Genomic DNA, 22,091 nt, shown 5'->3' with positions numbered 1-22,091 from the left:
GTCACATCTTAAGTGCACAGGAAGCCAGTGCAGGTGAGCCAGTATAGGTATATATGTATGTATATATGTATATAAAGGTATATACAGTATAGGTATATATGTATGTATATATGTATATAAAGGTATATACAGTACAGGTATATATGTATGTATATATGTATATAAAGGTATATACAGTATAGGTATATATGTATGTATATATGTATATAAAGGTATATACAGTACAGGCGTAATGTGATCAAACTTTCTTGTTCTTGTCAAAAGTCTAGCAGCCACATTTTGTACCAACTGTAATCTTTTAATGCTAGACATGGGGAGACCCCAAAATAATACGTTACAGTAATCGAGACGAGACGTAACAAACGCATGGATAATGATCTCAGCGTCTTTAGTGGACAGAATGGAGCGAATTTTAGCGATATTACGGAGATAAAAGAAGGCCGTTTTAGTAACGCTTTTAATGTGTGCCTCAAAGGAGAGAGTTGGGTCGAAGATAATACCCAGATTCTTTACCGTGTCGCCTTGTTTAATTGTTTGGTTGTCAAATGTTAGAGTTGTATTATTAAATAGAGGTCGGTGTCTAGCAGGACCGATAATCAGCATTTCCGTTTTTTTGGCGTTGAGTTACAAAAAGTTAGCGGACATCCATTGTTTAATTTCATTAAGACACGCCTCCAGCTGACTACAATCCGGCGTGTTGGTCAGCTTTAGGGGCATGTAGAGTTGGGTGTCATCAGCATAACAGTGAAAGCTAACACCGTATTTGCGTATGATGTCACCTAAAATTGATAGGAAAACATACTACAGGGCTGTGTGATTTTTGCCATCAAATAGAGAATGTTGACCATGTTTTAATAGAATGTAGGAAATACAATAGAGAAAGAGAAATACTGGAAAATAAGTTAGCAAAAGAAAATATTGGGTTAGAAGTGGGAAGTATATTAGGATTGCATTCAGAAAACATCGGATACAAAGCAATATAAACATATTTTAAAAAACATTTGGTTAAATAAAAGAATATAGAGTAGGGATCCACCTCGGTCCACACTCCATTACAGTAGGTGGCGGTAATGCACACCAGAAGGTTGTTTGCCAACTGCCATAAAAAAAAAAAAAAAAGAAGAAGAAGAAGAAGTCTTTAAGTATGCGTTCTCTAAGTTTGTCCTAAATGAGTTGCCGTATCCAGGAAGTGGCCTGTCAGCAGTAAGTACAATATTCTAGTCTTGTGTTTTGTTGAGTCCTTCAAAGTGTCTACACGCTAACTATTGTACTTATTACACACCAGATATTTGATCATAACGTGTCTCTTCGTTGAAGTTTGATAACCAAAGTCAAAGGTGTTGAAATTGCTACGTAAAATCGCCAATGCTAATCCGTAGCATTCAAAAGGTGTATCTCATTTAAATTAGCATCGAGCTAGCGCAGTTTGAAAAGTCGTCTTTTTTTAATTTTATAAACCTTTATTCATAAATTGTAACATTTAGGAACAATAGAGAATTAATCATCAAAAATAAGTAGAAAAAGAGTAACAAAATGTGGAGTATTTTATGGAGGCGAGGGCTTGAACCGGACGTGACGTCATGTACAGCATGAGTACGGTGCAGTTTAGTGCAGAGGTGTCCAAAGTGCGGTCCGGGGGCCATTTGCGGCCCGCAGCTAATTGTTTACCGGCCCCCCACACATTCTGGAAATGCTATTGCAAAAATAAAAAAGAACATTATAAATATTGGAATGATGTGAAATCTATTGAAAAATAGTTGTAATGTTTACACAGAGCTGTTTTTTTTTCTTTTGTCTTTATTTTACCATGTAAAAAACATATTTACCATGAATTGATTAACGTGGACCCCGACTTAAACAAGTTGAAAAACTTATTGGGGTGTTACCATTTAGTGGTCAATTGTACGGAATATGTACTGTACTGTGCAATCTACTAATAAAAGTATCAATCAATCAGTTATTTATTTAAATTTTTTTTTGCCTTTGATAAAAAAAAAAAAACACGACAAAAATCCATGTTATATTGAATTATTTTCAAAGCTCCAATTAGTTCAAAAATTTCACTTTAAAATGTTTTATGTGGTAAATATTGCATATATTGTGCAGTTGCCATATAAAAACAACGTTTTCTTTGACAAAAGAGCATAAAACAAACAAAATAATAGTTTAAACATAATATTGACGGATATATCTGAAGTTGATCTCGTAACTTAAGTGTTGAAAGTTAAAAAAAAACAACTAATAAAAATGTCTCACTTTCTGAGTGGGGCACCTTTTGGATCCCAATTATACTTAGTGGTATTTTATTTATCTCTTCACTGTGATTACTCAAAAATATAAAATAATTAAAATCAATGGTGTCCTGCATTATTGATCTTTTAGGGCTATAATTACTAAATCTGCATATTTCAGTTTTACTATGAAAAACAAAGTTTATTTTATTTTTTAAGTTGATATAGAGATTTACGGTAAGCGTTAAATAAAAATTATAAGAATTTGACTTATTTTTAACATTTTATTAACTGAGACCCTTCATAGTCCCTGCAACCCCTAAAGGTAAAATACATTTTAAAAATACATATATTTTGTTATGGTTTGAATATGAAAGATATCAAAATGGTCCCCGCATGCTTTAATTTTTCCAAATGGACACCCCTGGTTTAGTTATTAAAATAACACATTCAGTTGCCATCAGGGATGCACCGAAATGAACATTTGTGGCCAAAGCCGAATAAAATTTAAACGCTTGGCCGAATACCGAATAATGAATGCATCCATCCATCCATTTTCTACCGCTTATTCCCTTTTGGGGTCGCGGGGGGCGCTGGCGCCTATCTCAGCTACAATCGGGCGGAAGGCGGGGTACACCCTGGACAAGTCGCCACCTCATCACAGGGCCAACACAGATAGACAAACAACATTCACAAACTAGGGCCAATTTGGTGTTGCCAATCAACCTATCCCCAGGTGCATGTCTTTGGAGGTGGGAGGGGCCTATCCCCAGGTGCATGTCTTTGGAGGTGGGAGGGGCCTATCCCTAGGTGCATGTCTTTGGAAGTGGGAGGAAGCCGGAGTACCCGGAGAGAACCCCACGCATTCACGGGGAGAACATGCAAACTCCACACAGAAAGATCCCAAGCCTGGATTTGAACCCAGGACTGCAGGAACTTCGTATTGTGTGGCAGACGCACTAACCCCTCTGCCACCGTGAAGCCCTGAATGCAATAATGAATGCAGTTTTTCCCCCAAAAATTAATATTGCATAAATAGCCTAGAAAAAATATTTAGACATGTTTTTCAAATAAAGTATTTTTTTATTGAATATTGACATTTTTTTGATATTCCTGTAGTCTTTGCTTTTCAAAAAAAGCACAGTTTTTCATTTATATTAGGCCTTCAAACAAAACATGCATTCCAAAAAAAAATAAAGTGCATTAAAGTGGATAAACCCACAACAAATGAATTATTGTCCTTTTGGCAAAAGTCTGCTTAGCCACAGTAGATATGCTAATAATGTAAACAGAAGGCTCAAGTAAATCTCAATTAAGTGTGTGCTTGTAACCTCATACACTTATACAGGTAGCCTACACAACAGGCTAATAATGTAAACAGAAGGCTCAAGTAAATCTCAATAAGTGTGTGCTTGTAACCTCATACACTTATACAGGTAGCCTACACAACATTGTAACCTCATACACTTATACAGGTAGCCTACACAACATTGTAACCTCATACACTTATACAGGTAGCCTACACAACAGGCTAATAATGTAAACAGAGGCCCCACTAAATCTCAATAAGTGTGTGCTTGTAACCTCATACACTTATACAGGTAGCCTACACAACAGGCTAATAATGTAAACAGAGGCCCCACTAAATCTCAATAAGTGTGTGCTTGTAACCTCATACACTTATACAGGTACACAACATATCCCAACGTCACTGCACGTTGGTTGATTGGGTCACCGCGTCAAAAAATTGCGTCACACGCCACTATTCGGCCTTGTTTTTAACTCATTCCACCGAAGGCCGAATGTGGCTTTTTTTGCCATATTCGGTTACCGATTAATCGGTGCATCCCTAGTTCCCATCCATTTAAATTTCATGCTTAAACAACTTTTTATTTTTGGCTTCCACATTTCACATCACAATTGTTTTAGCGGTCTAGCCTTCACCTCTTTAAAGAAATATTTGGAATTGCCAAACTTGTGATGACATTTATTGACACCATCACGGCGCTGTAGATGGCCTGAGCTTGACCTGTGAAATAAGGCCAACAATGTGGAACGGATCTTTGGTAGAAAATATATTTCCACATAAATGTGAAAAAAATACTTTATTACTCCAGTAGTCTTGTTTTGTTCCGTGTATTATACCTTTTTTTTGTATTGTACAGGATTGCTTATTGTTTTTATTGGATAGTAGTCTGCTCACTTCAATTCTTATTTTTTATCTTTTATTACTTATGTGATTTATTTCTATTTTTATTCCATATTTGTTTCCACTACCGCACCTTAAAGGCCTACTGAAAGCCACTACTAGCGACCACGCAGTCTGATAGTTTATATATCAATGATGAAATATTAACATTGCAACACATGCCAATACGGCCTTTTTAGTTTACTAAATTGCAATTTTAAATTTCCCGGGTGTTTTTTCTTGAAAACGTCGCGTAACGATGACGTGTACGCTTGACGTCACGGGCTGTTAGGAATATGAGCGCTGCACACACACACAGCTAAAAGTCGTCTGCTTCAACGGCATAATTACACAGTATTTTGGACATCTGTGTTGCTGAATCTTTTGCAATTTGTTCAATTAATATTGGAGAAGTCACCGTAGAAAGATGGAGTTGGGAAGCTTTAGCCTTTAGCCACACAAACACACGGTGATTCCTTGTTCAAAATTCATGGAGGTGAAACTTTACTATGGATCACAGCGAACATGGATCCCAACCGAATGTCAACCAGCAGGTTTCGGTGAGAAAATTGTGGTAAAAAGTCGCTTCTTACCGGATAGCAACTGAGCTTGTGCCGCCCATACAGCTGCTGTCGACTTCCGACTATCAGGTACTGTTAAACTCACTAAAACACTAGCAACACAATAGAAAGATAAGGGATTTCCCAGAATTATCCTAGTAAATGTGTCTAAAAACATCTGAATCCGTCCCAATGCAATCGCGTTTTTTTGTTGTTTTTTTTTCAAGTCCGTCGCTATCAATATCCTCAAACACGAATCTTTCATCCTCGCTCAAATTAATGGGGAAATTGTCGTTTTCTCGGTCCGAATAGCACTTTTTTGTTGGAGGCTCCCATTAGAAACAATGTGAATATGTGAGGAGCCTCCACACTTGTGACGTCATCGTCTGCGACTTCCTGTAGAGGCAGGGCTTTTCTGTTAGCGACCAAAAGTTGTGAACTTTATCGTGGATGTTCTCTACTAAATCCTATCAGCAAAAATATGGCAATATCGCGAAATGATGAAGTATGACATATAGAATGGACCTGCTATCCCCGTTTAAATAAGAACATCTCATTTCTGTAGGCCTTTAAGTAGGAGTCCTTAATCTCGTTATTTGCAAATATAACGACAATAAAGTCAATTCTATTCTATTGTATTCTATAATTTCTCTTCCTGTCATTTAAAGGGGCTGTCTGCGACCTGATCTGTTCATCCGCTCCATTCCTCGTACGATTCGGGGCCACAAAAAGTTGCGAGTGCCAACATTTTGAGGAAGATCCCTGTTGAGTTCACGAAAGAACAGAATAGGATGGCGTCTCCACTCTCATCGAGTCTTCAAAAAAGGTAAAAGTGATGTTACATTTTCATTTATACATTTATACATCACGGTGGGAGAGGGGTTAGTGCGTCTGCCTCACAATACGAAGGTCCTGCAGTCCTGGGTTCAATTCCAGGCTGAGGATCTTTCTGTGTGGAGTTTGCATGTTCTCCCCGTGAATGCGTGTGTTCCCTTCGGGTACTCCGGCTTCCTCCCACCTCCAAAGACATGCACCTGGGGATAGGCCCCTCCCACTTCTAAAGACACTCACCTGGGGATAGGCCCCTCCCACCTCCAAAGACATGCACCTGGGGATAGGCCCCTCCCACCTCCAAAGACATGTAACTGTGGATAGGCCCCTCCCACCTCCAAAGACATGCACCTAGGGATAGGCCCCTCCCACCTCCAAAGACATGCACCTAGGGATAGGCCCCTCCCACCTCCAAAGACATGCACCTGGGGAAAGGCCCATCCCACCTCCAAAAACATGCACCTGAGGATAGGCCCCTCCCACCTCCAAAGACATGCACCTGGGAATAGGCCCCTCCCACCTCCAAAGACATGCACCTGGGGATAGGCCCCTCCCACCTCCAAAGACATGCACCTGGGGATAGGTTGATTGGCAACACTAAATGGTCCCTAGTGTGTGAATGTTGTCTGTCTATCTGTGTTGGCCCTGCGATGAGGTGGCGACTTGTCCAGGGTGAACCCCGCCTTCCGCCCGATTGTAGCTGAGAGAGGCGCCAGCGACCCCGAAAGGGAATAAGCGGTAGAAAATGGTTGGATGGCATTTTATTTCATTATTTGTTTGTATATCACGTTGTTTTCTGCATACACAACTATTATTGTTTCCTATTTAAAATGTTTTTTGTTCATATTTTTGTGTGAAGTGTTCGAAAGGACCAAATTGCAATAATGAACCTATGTTTCATGTCCCCTTTTTTGTTCATGTAAAGTAAACAATATGTATGTATTTATTACAATTTTTTGTTTTGTCGGGTTTTACTTTTGAAGCTGTATGTAGAAATGGCGCCGCTGAACTGGCAGCTGTTAGTTAATTCTGTCGGTTTGAACCTAAAAATCAGGAATTTTGATACTTGGCACCATTTTGGGAGTATGCTAAAGTCTCTAACGTTATCAATCAATCAATATTTACTTATATAGCCCTAAATCACTAGTGTCTCAAAGGGCTGCACAAACTTTTATGGCTAATTGTGTTTGTTTAACCTAAAAATTTGCACGTAAATGTGCTTTGTTGGAGGGTTTTTTTCTTGGTCTCAAACTGAGCCCCCTTTTCCACCATAGGAGCTCCGCTTAGCACATTAGCAACGTTGTCCTGCGTGCCTCTTTGCAGCCAGGTGGGGGCACTGTTCTGACACTATATTAACAGCACTCTTTGTTTATTAAAATGAGTAAAACAAAATATCAGGATGTTTTGTGAGCGGTCCTATTTACTGTACGTGCCTCCACTTCGACAGCATCTTCTCAGTGCTGTCTTTCTTGTATTTTTTTAGCGCTTCTATAGCGAGTCTACTGACATGTTTAAGTTTTAACGATATGATACTTTTTACCAAAAATGGCAACTTCAGAGGATGCATGTGCATGTACGAGTCAGTCTGCCCCATAAATTCCAAATGGCTCGTTTCCTGGAAGTATGAAAGAAGGCAAGATTGTTTTGTAAATATGGTGCTAGTTGCCAGCTAGTGGTTATTAGTGGTGCTAGTTGCCAGCTATTGATTAGTGGTGCTAGTTGCCAGCTATTTATTAGTAGTGCTAGTTGCCAGCTATTTATTAGTAGTGCTAGTTGCCAGCTATTTATTAGTAGTGCTAGTTGCCAGGTATTTATTAGTAGTGCTAGTTGCCAGCTATTTATTAGTAGTGCTAGTTGCCAGCTATTTATTAGTAGTGCTAGTTGCCAGCTATTTATTAGTAGTGCTAGTTGCCAGCTATTTATTAGTAGCGCTAGTTGCCAGGTATTTATTAGTAGTGCTAGTTGCCAGGTATTTATTAGTAGTGCTAGTTGCCAGCTATTTATTAGTAGCGCTAGTTGCCAGGTATTTATTAGTAGTGCTAGTTGCCAGGTATTTATTAGTAGTGCTAGTTGCAAACTAGTGATTAGTGGTGCATGTTGACAGCTAGCGATTAGTGGTGCTAGTTGCCAGCTATTAAATCATTGTAAAAGCTGTCAGCAAACGATTAATGGTGCAAGTTACCAGCTAGCGATTAGTGGTGCTTGTTGCCAGCTATTGATTAGTAGTGTTTGTGTTTCATGCCAGAGTGCAAGTGTTTTGTTTCATGTTTATAGCCTTTGTGCTAGTCTTTTGTTTCATAGCCAAGGTTTGTACTTCCGCCCTTGTGCGCACCTAGTTCACAGCTATTGATTAGTGGTGCTAGTTGCCAGTCAGCGGTTAGTGGTGCTAGTTGCCAGCCATTTATTAGTAGTGCTAGTAGCAAACTAATGATTAGTGGTGGTAGTTGCCAGTTATTGATTGGTGGAGCTAGTTGCCAGCTATTTATTACTAGTGCTAGTTGCCAGCTATTTATTAGTAGCGCTAGTTGCCAGGTATTTATTAGTAGTGCTAGTTGCCAGCTATTTATTAGTAGTGCTAGTTGCCAGCTATTTATTAGTAGTGTTTGTGTTTCATGCCAGAGTGCAAGTGTTTTGTTTCATGTTTATAGCCTTTGTGCTAGTCTTTTGTTTCATAGCCAAGGTTTGTACTTCCGCCCTTGTGCGCACCTAGTTCACAGCTATTGATTAGTGGTGCTAGTTGCCAGTCAGCGGTTAGTGGTGCTAGTTGCCAGCCATTTATTAGTAGTGCTAGTAGCAAACTAATGATTAGTGGTGGTAGTTGCCAGTTATTGATTGGTGGAGCTAGTTGCCAGCTATTTATTAGTAGTGCTAGTTGCAATCTAGTGATTAGTGGTGCTAGTTGCCAGCGAGCGATTAGTGGTGCTAGTTGCCAGCCAGCGATTAGTGGTGCTAGTTGCCAGCTATTTATTTGTGGTGCTATTTGCCAGCTAGTGATTAGTGGTGCTAGTTGTTAGTGGTGCTAGTTGCCAGCTATTTATTAGTGGTGCTATTTGCCAGCTAGTGATTAGTGGTGCTAGTTGTTAGTGGTGCTAGTTGCCAGCTATTTATTTGTGGTGCCATTTGCCAGCTAGTGATTAGTGGTGCTAGTTGTTAGTGGTGCTAGTTGCCAGCTATTTATTAGTGGTGCTAGTTGCCAGCTAGTGATTAGTGGTGCTAGTTGTTAGTGGTGCTAGTTGCCAGCTATTTATTAGTGGTGCCAGTTGCCAGCTAGTGATTAGTGGTGCTAGTTGTTAGTGGTGCTAGTTGCCAGCTATTTATTAGTGGTGCTATTTGCCAGCTAGTGATAAGTGGTGCTAGTTGTTAGTGGTGCTAGTTGCCAGCTAGTGATTAGTGGTGCTAGTTGCCAGCTATTTATTAGTGGTGCTAGTTGCCAGCCAGCGATTAGTGGTGCTAGTTGCCAGCTATTTATTTGTGGTGCTATTTGCCAGCTAGATATTAGTGGTGCTAGTTGTTAGTGGTGCTAGTTGCCAGCTATTTATTAGTGGTGCTATTTGCCAGCTAGTGATTAGTGGTGCTAGTTGCCAGCTATTTATTTGTGGTGCTATTTGCCAGCTAGATATTAGTGGTGCTAGTTGTTAGTGGTGCTAGTTGCCAGCGAGCGATTAGTGGTGCTAGTTGCCAGCTAGTGATTAGTGGTGCTATTTGCCAGCTAGTGATAAGTGGTGCTAGTTGCCAGCTATTTATTAGTGGTGCTAGTTGCCAGCTATTTATTAGTGGTGCTAGTTGCCAGCTATTTATTTGTGGTGCTATTTGCCAGCTAGATATTAGTGGTGCTAGTTGTTAGTGGTGCTAGTTGCCAGCTATTTATTAGTGGTGCTATTTGCCAGCTAGTGATTAGTGGTGCTAGTTGCCAGCTATTTATTTGTGGTGCTATTTGCCAGCTATATATTAGTGGTGCTAGTTGTTAGTGGTGCTAGTTGCCAGCGAGCGGTTAGTGGTGCTAGTTGCCAGCGAGCGATTAGTGGTGCTAGTTGCCAGCTAGTGATTAGTGGTGCTAGATGCCAGCTATTTATTTGTGGTGCTATTTGCCAGCTAGTGATTAGTGGTGCTAGTTGCCAGCTATTTATTTGTGGTGCTATTTGCCAGCTAGTGATTAGTGGTGCTAGTTGCCAGCTAGTGATTTGTGGTGCTAGTTGCCAGCTAGTGATTTGTGGTGCTATTTGCCAGCTAGTGATTAGTGGTGCTAGTTGCCAGCTATTTATTTGTGGTGCTATTTTCCAGCTAGATATTAGTGGTGCTAGTTGCCAGCGAGCGATTAGTGGTGCTATTTGCCAGCTAGTGATAAGTGGTGCTAGTTGTTAGTGGTGCTAGTTGCCAGCTATTTATTAGTGGTGCTAGTTGCCAGCTATTTATTAGCGGTGCTAGTTGCCAGCCAGCGATTAGTGGTGCTAGTTGCCAGCTATTTATTTGTGGTGCTATTTGCCAGCTAGATATTAGTGGTGCTAGTTGTTAGTGGTGCTAGTTGCCAGCGAGCGATTAGTGGTGCTAGATGCCAGCTATTTATTTGTGGTGCTATTTGCCAGCTAGTCATTAGTGGTGCTAGTTGCCAGCTATTTATTTGTGGTGCTATTTGCCAGCTAGTGATTAGTGGTGCTAGTTGCCAGCTAGTGATTAGTGGTGCTAGTTGCCAGCTAGTGATTTGTGGTGCTAGTTGCCAGCTAGTGATTAGTGGTGCTAGTTGCCAGCTATTAAATAATGGTACTAGTTGCCAGCAAGTGATTAGTGGTGCTAATCGCCAGCTATTGATTAATGGTGCTAGTTGCTACCTCCGTGAAAAATATAAATATTAAATACAAAAATAATATGACTCCTTTAATGCGCCCTACAATATAATCCGGTGCGCTTAATATATGAAAAAGATCGAAAATCGACCATTCATGCACCTTATAATCCGGTGCACCCTATGGTCTGAAAAATATGGTAGTTGAAATATGTTGTTGTTCATAGTTACACTGTCAATAACACAGGTCGATAATTTGTCATTTTACATCTGGCAACCTTATATATATATATATATATATATATGTATATTTGTATGTATATATACACACAACATCCGTCTGACAAAACACATCATTTGCTCTCCTAATGTGCTTCAATTCCTTCTCACAAAAGGAGGTAACTGGCAGGATGCTGCATGTTTTATTGTATGTAGAAATGACACCATCACAGTTTAACAACCGTGATGCTTTCTCCCGCTCGGAGGACAGAAAGTGTTTACTGCACTGCCGTGATTGTGTTCTCATTTTCTCAGCCAGTAAACACAACATTGTAAAGATGAACACAACATCCTCCATTCCTTCTTTTATCAATGCGCTGCAAAAAAAATAAGATGGATTTTGGGGGATAAAGACCCGGCTGTCATGTTTTGTTTTTGTCATGTTTGGTTTTATTTTTTCAACAATCAGTTCCTGTTCCTGCACTTCCTTGTTTGTTCTATTACTATGCCAACTCATTAGTTTTCACCTTGTCCTCATGTTATGCGCCTGTCCTCACGTCTCACACAGGTTTTCACTAATCCCCACAGTATTATTTAAGCCTGTCTGTTTGTGTTGTTCATTCTGGCAACATCACCTCCTGCACCCATGCTGCTTTTTCTCATTCCTTTGTCTCGGTCACAGTAAGTTTTTCTTATTCATGCCACAGTGCAAGTGTTTTGTTTCATGTTTATAGCCTTTGTGCTAGTCTTTTGTTTCATATCCAAGGTTTGTACTTCTGCCCTTGTGCGCGCCTTTTGTTTACTCCTTTTATGAGTAAAATAAAAAATGTCTTTACCTTCACGCCGTTTTCACTCCATTGGCTTTGCACCTCAGGAAAACAACCCACGCCCAAGTCCAAGTTTGACAGAATGTTATTATGAATGTTATTAGATACTACATATATACTGACATCATGTATATATCACATGTTATTATGAATGCTACTACATGACATATATACTGACATCATGTATATATTACATGTTATCATGAATGTTATTAGATACTACATATATACGTACATCATGTATATAATACATGTTATTATGAATGATACTATATGACATATATACTGACATGTATATATTACATGTTATTATGAATGTTACTAGATACTACATATATACTTACATCATGTATATATTACATGTTATTATGAATGTTACTACATGACATATTTACTTACGTCATATATATATTACATGTTATTATGAATGTTACTAGATACTACATATATACTTACATCATGTATATATTACATGTTATTATGAATGTTACTAGATACTACATATATACTTACATCATGTATATTTTACATGTTATTATGAATGTTACTACATGACATATATACTTACATCATGTATATAGTACATGTTATTATGAATGTTATTATATTACATATGTAAATATTACATGTTATTATGAATGTTACTAGATACTACATATATACTTACACCATGTATATATTACATGTTATTCTGAATGTTATTATATTACATATATACTTATGTATATATTACATGTTATTATAAATGTTACTAGATACTACATATATACTTACATCATGTATATATTACATGTTATTATGAATGTTACTAGATACTACATATATACTTACATCATGTATATATTACATGTTATTATGAATGTTACTAGATACTACATATATACTTACATCATGTATATATTACATGTTATTATGAATGTTATTAGATACTACATATATACTTACATCATGTATATATTACATGTTATTATGAATGTTACTACATGACATATATACTTACATAATTTATATATTACATGTTATTTGGAATTTTACTACATGACCTATATACTTACATCATATATATATTACATGTTATTATGAATGTTACTAGATACTACATATATACTTACATCATTTGTCAAACCTTAATGGAGGTGTTTGGATGTTTTTTAAGAGCTTTATAGACAGAATTGAACGGCTCCCTTGTCTTTCATAAAGATTGTAAAAAAGTGCATTTCACCTTTAAATGACCCTAAATATTAAACGTTGGCACCACAGTTATTTTTACAGTACAATTTTACAAACTAAGCTGCCGTTTTTTTTTTACAGTAAAATCTACAATCAATGTTTTACCGTGCATTATTGTATAGAGTAAAACAATAACACTTTTATTCCTACAGAACATTTTTTTGTTTTTCAATGTGGTCCAAAACTGCAAACGTGAGCACACACACATGTATTACACACAACTGCGATGCCATTTTTTATTACAGTAAAATCTACAATCAATGTTTTACAATATATTACTGTACAGTGAGAAACAATACCACTTTTATTTTTACAGAACATTTATTCATTTATTTTTTTCCAATGTGGTCCAACACTGCAAAAGAATGTCTTTCACACAACTGAGCTGCCTTTTTTTTTTTTACAGTTAAATCTACAATCAACGTTTAGCTGTATAGAGAAAAACAATATCACTTTTAATTCTACAGAAGATGTGTTTATACATATTTTTTTTTACAATGTGGTCCAAAACTGCAAAGGGTAGCACACATGATGTCTTCCACACAACTGTGCTGCCAAAAGTCACCATGAGCACATAGAACAGGAGTCACGAGATTTTAATTTATTTTAAAATAAAAATACAATCATTCTTTTTTTAAAATCTGTTCTTTCTAATCCATTTTCTACCGCTTACTCTGTGTGTCTCCTAGCCGCTCAGGTAAATCATAATGACAAATGCATTTTCGATAATGTGACATCATCGCGCTTGAGCCGCAGTGTCGAACTTTCCTCCAGAAAGTTTTATCTTTGTCTATGTTATGTCAGATGAAACAAAAATGGGGCTGTTTGACCACAATACCCAGCAATATGTTTGGAGGAGAAAAGGTGAGGGCTTTAGTCTCAGGAACACCATGCCTACCGTCAAGCATGGTGTTGGTAGTATTATGCTCTGGGCCGGTTTTGCTGCCAATGGAACTGCTGCTTTAAATGGGACAATGAAAAAGGAGGATTACCTTCAAATAGTTCAGGACAAGCTAAAATCCACACAGTATTCTTCTTCCTCCAAACACGACGAGTTGAGTTGATACCAAAATGGATACATGGATGATACAGCAGAGGATTAGGAGAATGTCATGTGGTCAGATGAAACCAAAATAGAACTTTTTGGTATAAACTCAACTGGTCGTGTTTGGAGGAAGAAGAATACTGAGTTGCATCCCAAGAACACCATACCTACTGTGAAGCATGGGGCTGGAAACATCATGCTTTGGGGCTGTTTTTTCTGCTAAGGGGACAGGACGATTGATCCGTGTTAAGGAAAGAATGAATGGGGCCATGTATCCTGAGATTTGGAGCCAAAACTTCCTTCCATCAGTGAGAGCTTTGAATGGTTGACCAAATACTTATTTTCCACCTTAATTTACAAATAAATTCTTTAAAATTCCTACAATGTTAAATCCTGGATTTTTTTTTTCACATTCTGTCTCTCACAGTTGAAGTGTACCTATGATGAAAATGACAGACCTCTGTCATCATTTGAAGTGGGAGAACTTGCACAATCGCTGGCTGACTGAATACTTTTTTGCCCCACTGTGTATTTATATATATATGTGTGTGTGTGTGTGTGTGTGTGTGTGTGTGTGTGTGTGTGTGTGTGTGTGTGTGTGTGTGTGTGTGTGTGTGTGTGTGTGTGTGTGTGTGTGTGTGTGTGTGTGTGTGTGTGTGTGTGTGTGTGTGTGTGTGTGTTCTGGCAATGCTTACTTAATGGGGACATAAAGGGTGGTCCCCACAAGTACTGAACAAAAACTTGGTCCCCATTGCAAATGATAACCTGTGTGTGTGTGTGTGTGTGTGTGTGTGTGTGTGTGTGTGTGTGTGTGTGTGTGTGTGTGTGTGTGTGTGTGTTCTGGCAATGCTTACTTAATGGGGACATAAAGGGTGGTCCCCACAAGTACTGAACAAAAACTTGGTCCCCATTGCAAATGATAACCTGTGTGTGTGTGTGTGTGTGTGTGTGTGTGTGTGTGTGTGTGTGTGTTCTGGCAATGCTTACTTAATGGGGACATAAAGGGTGGTCCCCACAAGTACTGAACAAAAACTTGGTCCCCATTGCAAATGATAACCTGTGTGTGTGTGTGTGTGTGTGTGTGTGTGTGTGTGTGTGTGTGTGTGTGTGTGTGTGTGTGTGTGTGTGTGTGTGTTCTGGCAATGCTTACTTAATGGGGACATAAAGGGTGGTCCCCACAAGTACTGAACAGAAACTTGGTCCCCATTGCAAATGATAACCTGTGTGTGTGTGTGTGTGTGTGTGTGTGTGTGTGTGTGTGTGTGTGTGTGTGTGTGTGTGTGTGTGTGTGTGTGTGTGTGTGTTCTGGCAATGCTTACTTAATGGGGACATAAAGGGTGGTCCCCACAAGTACTGAACAGAAACTTGGTCCCCATTGCAAATGATAACCTGTGTGTGTGTGTGTGTGTGTGTGTGTGTGTGTGTGTGTGTGTGTGTGTGTGTGTGTGTGTGTGTGTGTGTGTGTGTTCTGGCAATGCTTACTTAATGGGGACATAAAGGGTGGTCCCCACAAGTACTGAACAAAAACTTGGTCCCCATTGCAAATGATAACCTGTGTGTGTGTGTGTGTGTGTGTGTGTGTGTGTGTGTGTGTGTGTGTGTAAAGTAAAGTAAATGTGTGTGTGTGTGTTCTGGCAATGCTTACTTAATGGGGACATAAAGGGTGGTCCCCACAAGTACTGAACAAAAACTTGGTCCCCATTGCAAATGATAACCTGTGTGTGTGTGTGTGTGTGTGTGTGTGTGTGTGTGTGTGTGTGTGTGTGTGTGTGTGTAAAGTAAATGTGTGTGTGTGTTCTGGCAATGCTTACTTAATGGGGACATAAAGGGTGGTCCCCACAAGTACTGTATGTATGTATGTATGTATATATATATATATATATACACATATATATATATATATATATATGTATATATGTATATGTATATGTATGCATGTATGGAGCTGAAAACCTGGGCATTGTCAAATAAAATGGAAAAGAAAATAGCAGCAGCACAACACAACATGGAAAGAAATATGCTCGGAATCACATAAAAAGACAGAAAAACAAATGAATGGGTGAGAAAACAAACGCAAGTCCAAAACATTATGAGAACTATCAAATGAAATAAGTGGAAGTGGGCTGGACATGTCAGTAGGAGAACCGATAATAGATGGACTTCTCTAATGACATCATGGAGACCCATGGATGGGAGCAGAAATAGAGGAAGACAGAGAGTGAGATGGCGAGATGAAATAGACAAATATTGGGGAAGAGTGGAGTGGCCGGGAGCAGCTAGAGATCCTTCACTTAGGCAGAAACATGCTGAGGTTTTAGTGCAGCAGTGGACTGACGACGGCTGATGATGATGATATATATATATTAGGGGTGGGCAAATTAATGCGTTAATTATGAGTTAACTCATCAATCTATTAACGCCGACAATTATTTTATCGCACATTTGCGTATGTTGTTTATTTTGTTAACGCCTTTTCTTAACATGGCGTCGCCCGGCGTGGAGGGGCTCTTGGTAAAGATGGAACATTTGGCAAAAATACCGGACAATTCTGCAAATGTCATGGCTGGTTTACAGCGTGGTCACTCCGGGATCACTTACGACCGCCAGACAATTCTGGATGTGGATAGATCGGGCCGTTTTGGACTGAATGAGGCGTGCTTGCTAGAGCGGCTAGCTAGCATGGGAATACTTTGCCGGCTACATCCAGCGGCCTGTGAAGCAGCGGAGTATATGTGTTGTCTGTCTATTTATGAATAATGCAGACCAGGAGTGTTGGCTGAGTTCTTAACGTTTGCTTTCAGAGCGTGCATATCACAACATACAAGATGCCGTCATGGCGACACACAACCTATACATGCTCCTCACTCCTGTTACATGCTGGGTAGGGTAGTTCTTTTTCCCCCTGGCTCATAACATCACAATATAGTACCATGTATATGATGCCTTCAGTTTATCAAAGCACCAAGCAAACAATCGGAAAATTCCCATCATATCAATTCCTAGATATGGTCATAATTATTTGAAGTGCACTACGCAGAATAAACACAACATTATTAATATTGCTACTACGGATAATTTGATCCAAAATTCCCTAAAACAGCCCACTACCTATAATATAGGTTTTTTTAAACATAAGATCCCTGATAAAAAAAAATGTTTCTGCTGTTACCTCAGAAATTGCCTGTTCAGATGTTATGATTGTGGCTCAGAGATTTGTATGTAGATTATATTTATTTTCCATAACAAACAGGATAACTTAAATACCCTGGCAGTGGCAATAAGCTTAAATGTTTGTATTTACATTTTTGGAGTTGATTTTCATCAAATATGCTATTTAACTGCTACTGTTTAACAAGGACTGATTTAAATTGTGTTTGCACAACAAATGTTTTGGCGCTTTTGTTCATGTGGGAGAATATTCCAATAAAGGTGCACTACACACTACTTTGGAATTCATTATTGGGCTTTGCGTATACAATGCAGTTAATCGCGATTAATCGGAGAAATAGTGCGATTAACTTCGATTAAAATTTTTAATCGTTGCCCAGCCCCAATATATATATATATATATATATGTATATATATATGTCTTGATTGGATTATCCGGAGAATAGTGCTCGATACCGTGGTAGAGCGCAATATGTAGGTGTGGGAAAAAATCACAAGACTACTTCATCTCTACAGAACTGTTTCATGAGGGGTTCCCTCAATCATCAGGAGATTTTTTATTTTTTTTATTTTTTTTTTTACAAAAATCTCCTGATGATTGAGGGAACCCCTCATGAAACAGTTCTGTAGAGATGAAGTAGTCTTGTGATTTTTTCCCACACCTACATATATATATATATATATATATATATATATATATATATATATATATATATATATATATATATATATATATATATATATATATATATATATATATATATATATATATATATATATATATATATATATATATATCCATCCATTTTCTACCGCTTATTCCCTTTCGGGGTCGCGGGGGGCGCTGGCGCCTATCTCAGCTACAATCGGGCGGAAGGCGGGGTACACCCTGGACAAGTCGCCACCTCATCGCAGGGCCAACACAGATAGACAGACAACATTCACACTCACATTCACACACTAGGGCCAATTTAGTGTTGCCAATCAACCTATCCCCAGGTGCATGTCTTTGGAAGTGGGAGGAAGCCGGAGTACCCGGAGGGAACCCACGCATTCACGGGGAGAACATGCAAACTCCACACAGAAAGATCCCGAGCCTGGATTTGAACCCAGGACTGCAGAACCTTCGTATTGTATATACATACATAGCCCAGCCCCCGGCCAAATAGATTTAACCCAATGCGGCCCCTGAGTCAAAAAGTTTGTGGACCCCTGACATAGAAAAGACATTTGTCATAAATATTAAGACACCATCTGGCAGGCCAACAGCAGAATTTGGCAGACTGACAGTCTTTATCACCACCATCACCATCACCATCGCACCACCTGGCTGCTGTAGTCCTCTGTGGTCGTCATCTGCTCCTCCTCCTCCTCCCCTCCCCCTAACCTCAGCAGTCTCACCAGGTAGTTCCTGTGCAGACGCCGCCTCGCCTGGCGCCGCCGGAGCCGCTCCTCCCGGCGCTGCGTCTGCCGGTCGTACTGGCAGCGGCGCAGGAAGAGCTCCTTGGCGTAGTCGTAGAGCTCCACGTCCAGGGCGTTGAGGCCCTCGATGCGCCACTGCACCTTCTCGCTGATCCCCACGCTGGCGGCGCGCGTGCCGTTGAGCTGCGTGAAGGCGCGGATGAAGCGCAGGCCGAAGGTGCGCTCGAACAGGCGCTGCGTCTTGCGCTGGAACTCGGTCAGGCCGTAGAAGGCCATGTCGCGCAGGTTGGCCTTGGCGCTGGCGAGCAGCAGGCGGCCCCGCTCCAGCTGGTCCAAGGACGACATGTTGTAGCAGCCCACCAGGCTGAGGTCGGCCAGCATGCGCACCTGCCGGTTGTTGGCCAGGTTGGACGGGCAGTCCATGAAGTCGGCCAGCGACACGCCCGTCCAGTCCTCGCCGCTGTAGCAGGCGGGGAGCTCGGCCCGGGTGGCCGGGCGCCCCTCGCACATGTGGAGAGCGCTTTTCCAGGTGGCGCCGCGCTGCACGTGCTTCCATTCGCTGAGGTAGCGGGACACGGGGTCACGCAGCATCGTGATGTAGTGGAAGTTCCTGCCGGGACAGAAAGTACACTTTGGGCAAACCATTTGTGTCTTTTTTCCTTTTCCTTTATCCATGCGTTTGTTACGTCTCGCTTCGATTACTGTAACGTATTATTTTGGGGTCTCCCCATGTCTAGCATTAAAAGATTACAGTTGGTACAAAATGCGGCTGCTAAACTTTTGACAAGAACATGAAAGTTTGATCATATTACGCCTGTACTGTATATACCTTTATATACATATATACATACATATATACCTATAATTTATATACCTTTATATACATACATATAAACCTGTACTGTACATACCTTTATATACATATATACATACATATAAACCTGTACTGTATATACCTTTATATACATATATACATACATATATACCTATACTGTATATACCTTTATATACATATATACATACATATATATACCTATACTGTATATACCTTTATATACATATATACATACATATAAACCTGTACTGTATATACCTTTATATACATATATACATACATATATATACCTATACTGTATATACCTTTATATACATATATACATACATATAAACCTGTACTGTATATACCTTTATATACATATATACATACATATATACCTATACTGTATATACCTTTATATACATACATATATACCTATACTGTATATACCTTTATATACATATATACATACATATATATATACCTATACTGTATATACCTTTATATACATATATACATACATATATACCTGTACTGGCTTCCTGTGCACTTAAGATGTGACTTTAAGGTTTTACTACTTAGGTATAAAAAACTACACAGTCTAGCTCCATCCTATCTTGCCGATTGTATTGTACCATATGTCCCGGCAAGAAATCTGCCTTCAAAAGACTCCGGCTTATTAGTGATTCCTAGAGCCCAAAAAAAGTCTGCGGGCTATAGAGCGTTTTCCGTTCGGGCTCCAGTACTCTGGAATGCCCTCCCGGTAACAGTTCGAGATGCTACCTCAGTAGAAGCATTTAAGTCTCATCTTAAAACTCATCTGTATACTCTAGCCTTTAAATATACCTCCTTTTTAGACCAGTTGATCTGCCACTTCTTTTCTTTTTTCTCCTATGTCCCCCCCTCCCTTGTGGAGGGGGTCCGGTCCGATGACCATGGATGAAGTACTGGCTGTCCAGAGTCGAGACCCAGGATGGACCGCTCGCCTGTGTATCGGTTGGGGACATCTCTCCGCTTGGGATGGTTTCCTGTGGACGGGACTCTCGCTGCTGTCTTGGATCCGCTTTGAACTGAACTCTCGCGGCTGTGTTGGAGCCACTATGGATTGAACTTTCACAGTATCATGTTAGACCCGCTCCACATCCATTGCTTTCGGTCCCCTAGAGGGGGGGGTTGCCCTCATCTGAGGTCCTCTCCAAGGTTTCTCATAGTCAGCATTGTCACTGGCGTCCCACTGGATGTGAATTCTCCCTGCCCACTGGGTGTGAGTTTTCCTTGCCCTTTTGTGGGTTCTTCCGAGGATGTTGTAGTCGTAATGATTTGTGCAGTCCTTTGAGACATTTGTGATTTGGGGCTATATAAATAAACATTGATTGATTGATCATATATGGCAGGGGTGTCCAAAGTGCGGCCCGCGGGTCATTTTTTAACGGCCCCACGGCACATTTTAAAAACACGATTGAAAAATGTTTTAAACGTAAAAAGTGATATAACAGAGCAAACAAGTGAAATGTAACAATAAAATGTTGCAATGTTTACTGTAATAACACAAAGCTGCCATGCAGGCTGTTTCTTTCTTTAAAAAATAATAATGAATCAAAATCAATGTCATTATGAATTATTGACCTATTCAAGGCTCCAATTACGTCATGTTACATTTTCCACTTTGAGATATTTTTTGGGGAAAATGTTGCATATTTTGTGTTTGCTATATACAAAACTGAGCTGTTTTTTAATGAACAAACAAAAAACATAAAAAAACAATAAAACTTATAATTGACGGATCGATCTGAAGTTGATCTCGAGATTATTGTGTTAAAAGGAAACAGTAAAAAAATGTATAATTTATTTTTTAACATTTAACTGAGTAGAACCCTTTTGGGTCCCCAATCATTTTAGTGTGATTGGTTTTTAAGTGTCATTGCTCAAAAAATAATAATGAATTAAAATCAATGGTGTTATTAGTTATTGACTTTTTAAAGTCTCCAATTCAATCAATCAATCAATCAATGTTTATTTATATAGCCCCAAATCACAAATGTCTCAAAGGACTGCACAAATCATTACGACTACAACATCCTCGGAAGAACCCACAAAAGGGCAAGGAAAACTCACACCCAGTGGGCAGGGAGAATTCACATCCAGTGGGACGCCAGTGACAATGCTGACTATGAGAAACCTTGGAGAGGACCTCAGATGTGGGCAACCCCCCCCCCTCTAGGGGACCGAAAGCAATGGATGTCGAGCGGGTCTAACATGATACTGTGAAAGTTCAATCCATAGTGGCTCCAAGACAGCAGCGAGAGTCCCGTCCACAGGAAACCATCTCAAGCGGATCAGCAGCGTAGAGATGTCCCCAACCGATACAGGCGAGCGGTCCATCCTGGGTCTCGACTCTGGACAGCCAGTACTTCATCCATGGTCATCGGACCGGACCCCCTCCACAAGGGAGGGGGGGACATAGGAGAAAGAAAAGAAGCGGCAGATCAATTATTATATAATCTCAAATATTCCACTCCAAAAAAATATTGTGTGATAATATTGCATATTTTGGGTTTTTTTCCATCAAAAAACAGAGTTTTCTCTGACAAAAACAGCATACAATTTAAGTCTTCAAAATCATTATATTGACAGATGGACTTAAAGTTGATCTGGAGATTTAAAACTTTAAAAATAATAAAACAAAATAATACTGAATAATGACACATTTTTATTATTTTTTTGACCAAAACCCTTTGGGGTCCCCAGGATCATAACTGAGTGGAGGCCTAAA

General features: G+C 39.6%; 1 protein-coding gene and 1 long non-coding RNA gene across 2 annotated transcripts in view; one reads left to right on the top strand and one right to left on the bottom strand.

Moving 5' to 3' along the window:
- The first annotated feature begins 1,138 nt into the window (after positions 1-1,138).
- Positions 1,139-22,091, top strand: part of LOC133554086 (uncharacterized) — a 43,082-nt gene continuing 22,129 nt past the window's right edge. The window contains exons 1-2 of the long non-coding RNA XR_009807057.1: positions 1,139-1,203; positions 5,648-5,805. This is a non-coding gene — a long non-coding RNA (uncharacterized LOC133554086). The remainder of the gene's footprint in view (positions 1,204-5,647; positions 5,806-22,091) is intronic.
- The window catches only part of LOC133554085 (heparan-sulfate 6-O-sulfotransferase 3-B-like), a 25,750-nt gene continuing 21,878 nt past the window's right edge, over positions 18,220-22,091 (bottom strand). The window contains exon 2 of the mRNA XM_061902473.1: positions 18,220-19,111. Coding sequence (XP_061758457.1) covers positions 18,391-19,111 — 721 coding nt within the window. The 3' untranslated portion in view covers positions 18,220-18,390. The remainder of the gene's footprint in view (positions 19,112-22,091) is intronic.

The sequence above is a fragment of the Nerophis ophidion genome, linkage group LG06, assembly GCF_033978795.1.
Source record: "Nerophis ophidion isolate RoL-2023_Sa linkage group LG06, RoL_Noph_v1.0, whole genome shotgun sequence".
Taxonomy (NCBI): domain Eukaryota; kingdom Metazoa; phylum Chordata; class Actinopteri; order Syngnathiformes; family Syngnathidae; genus Nerophis; species Nerophis ophidion.
Note: the sequence above shows the minus strand (reverse complement) of the source record. Positions and strands in the feature narration are given on the sequence as shown.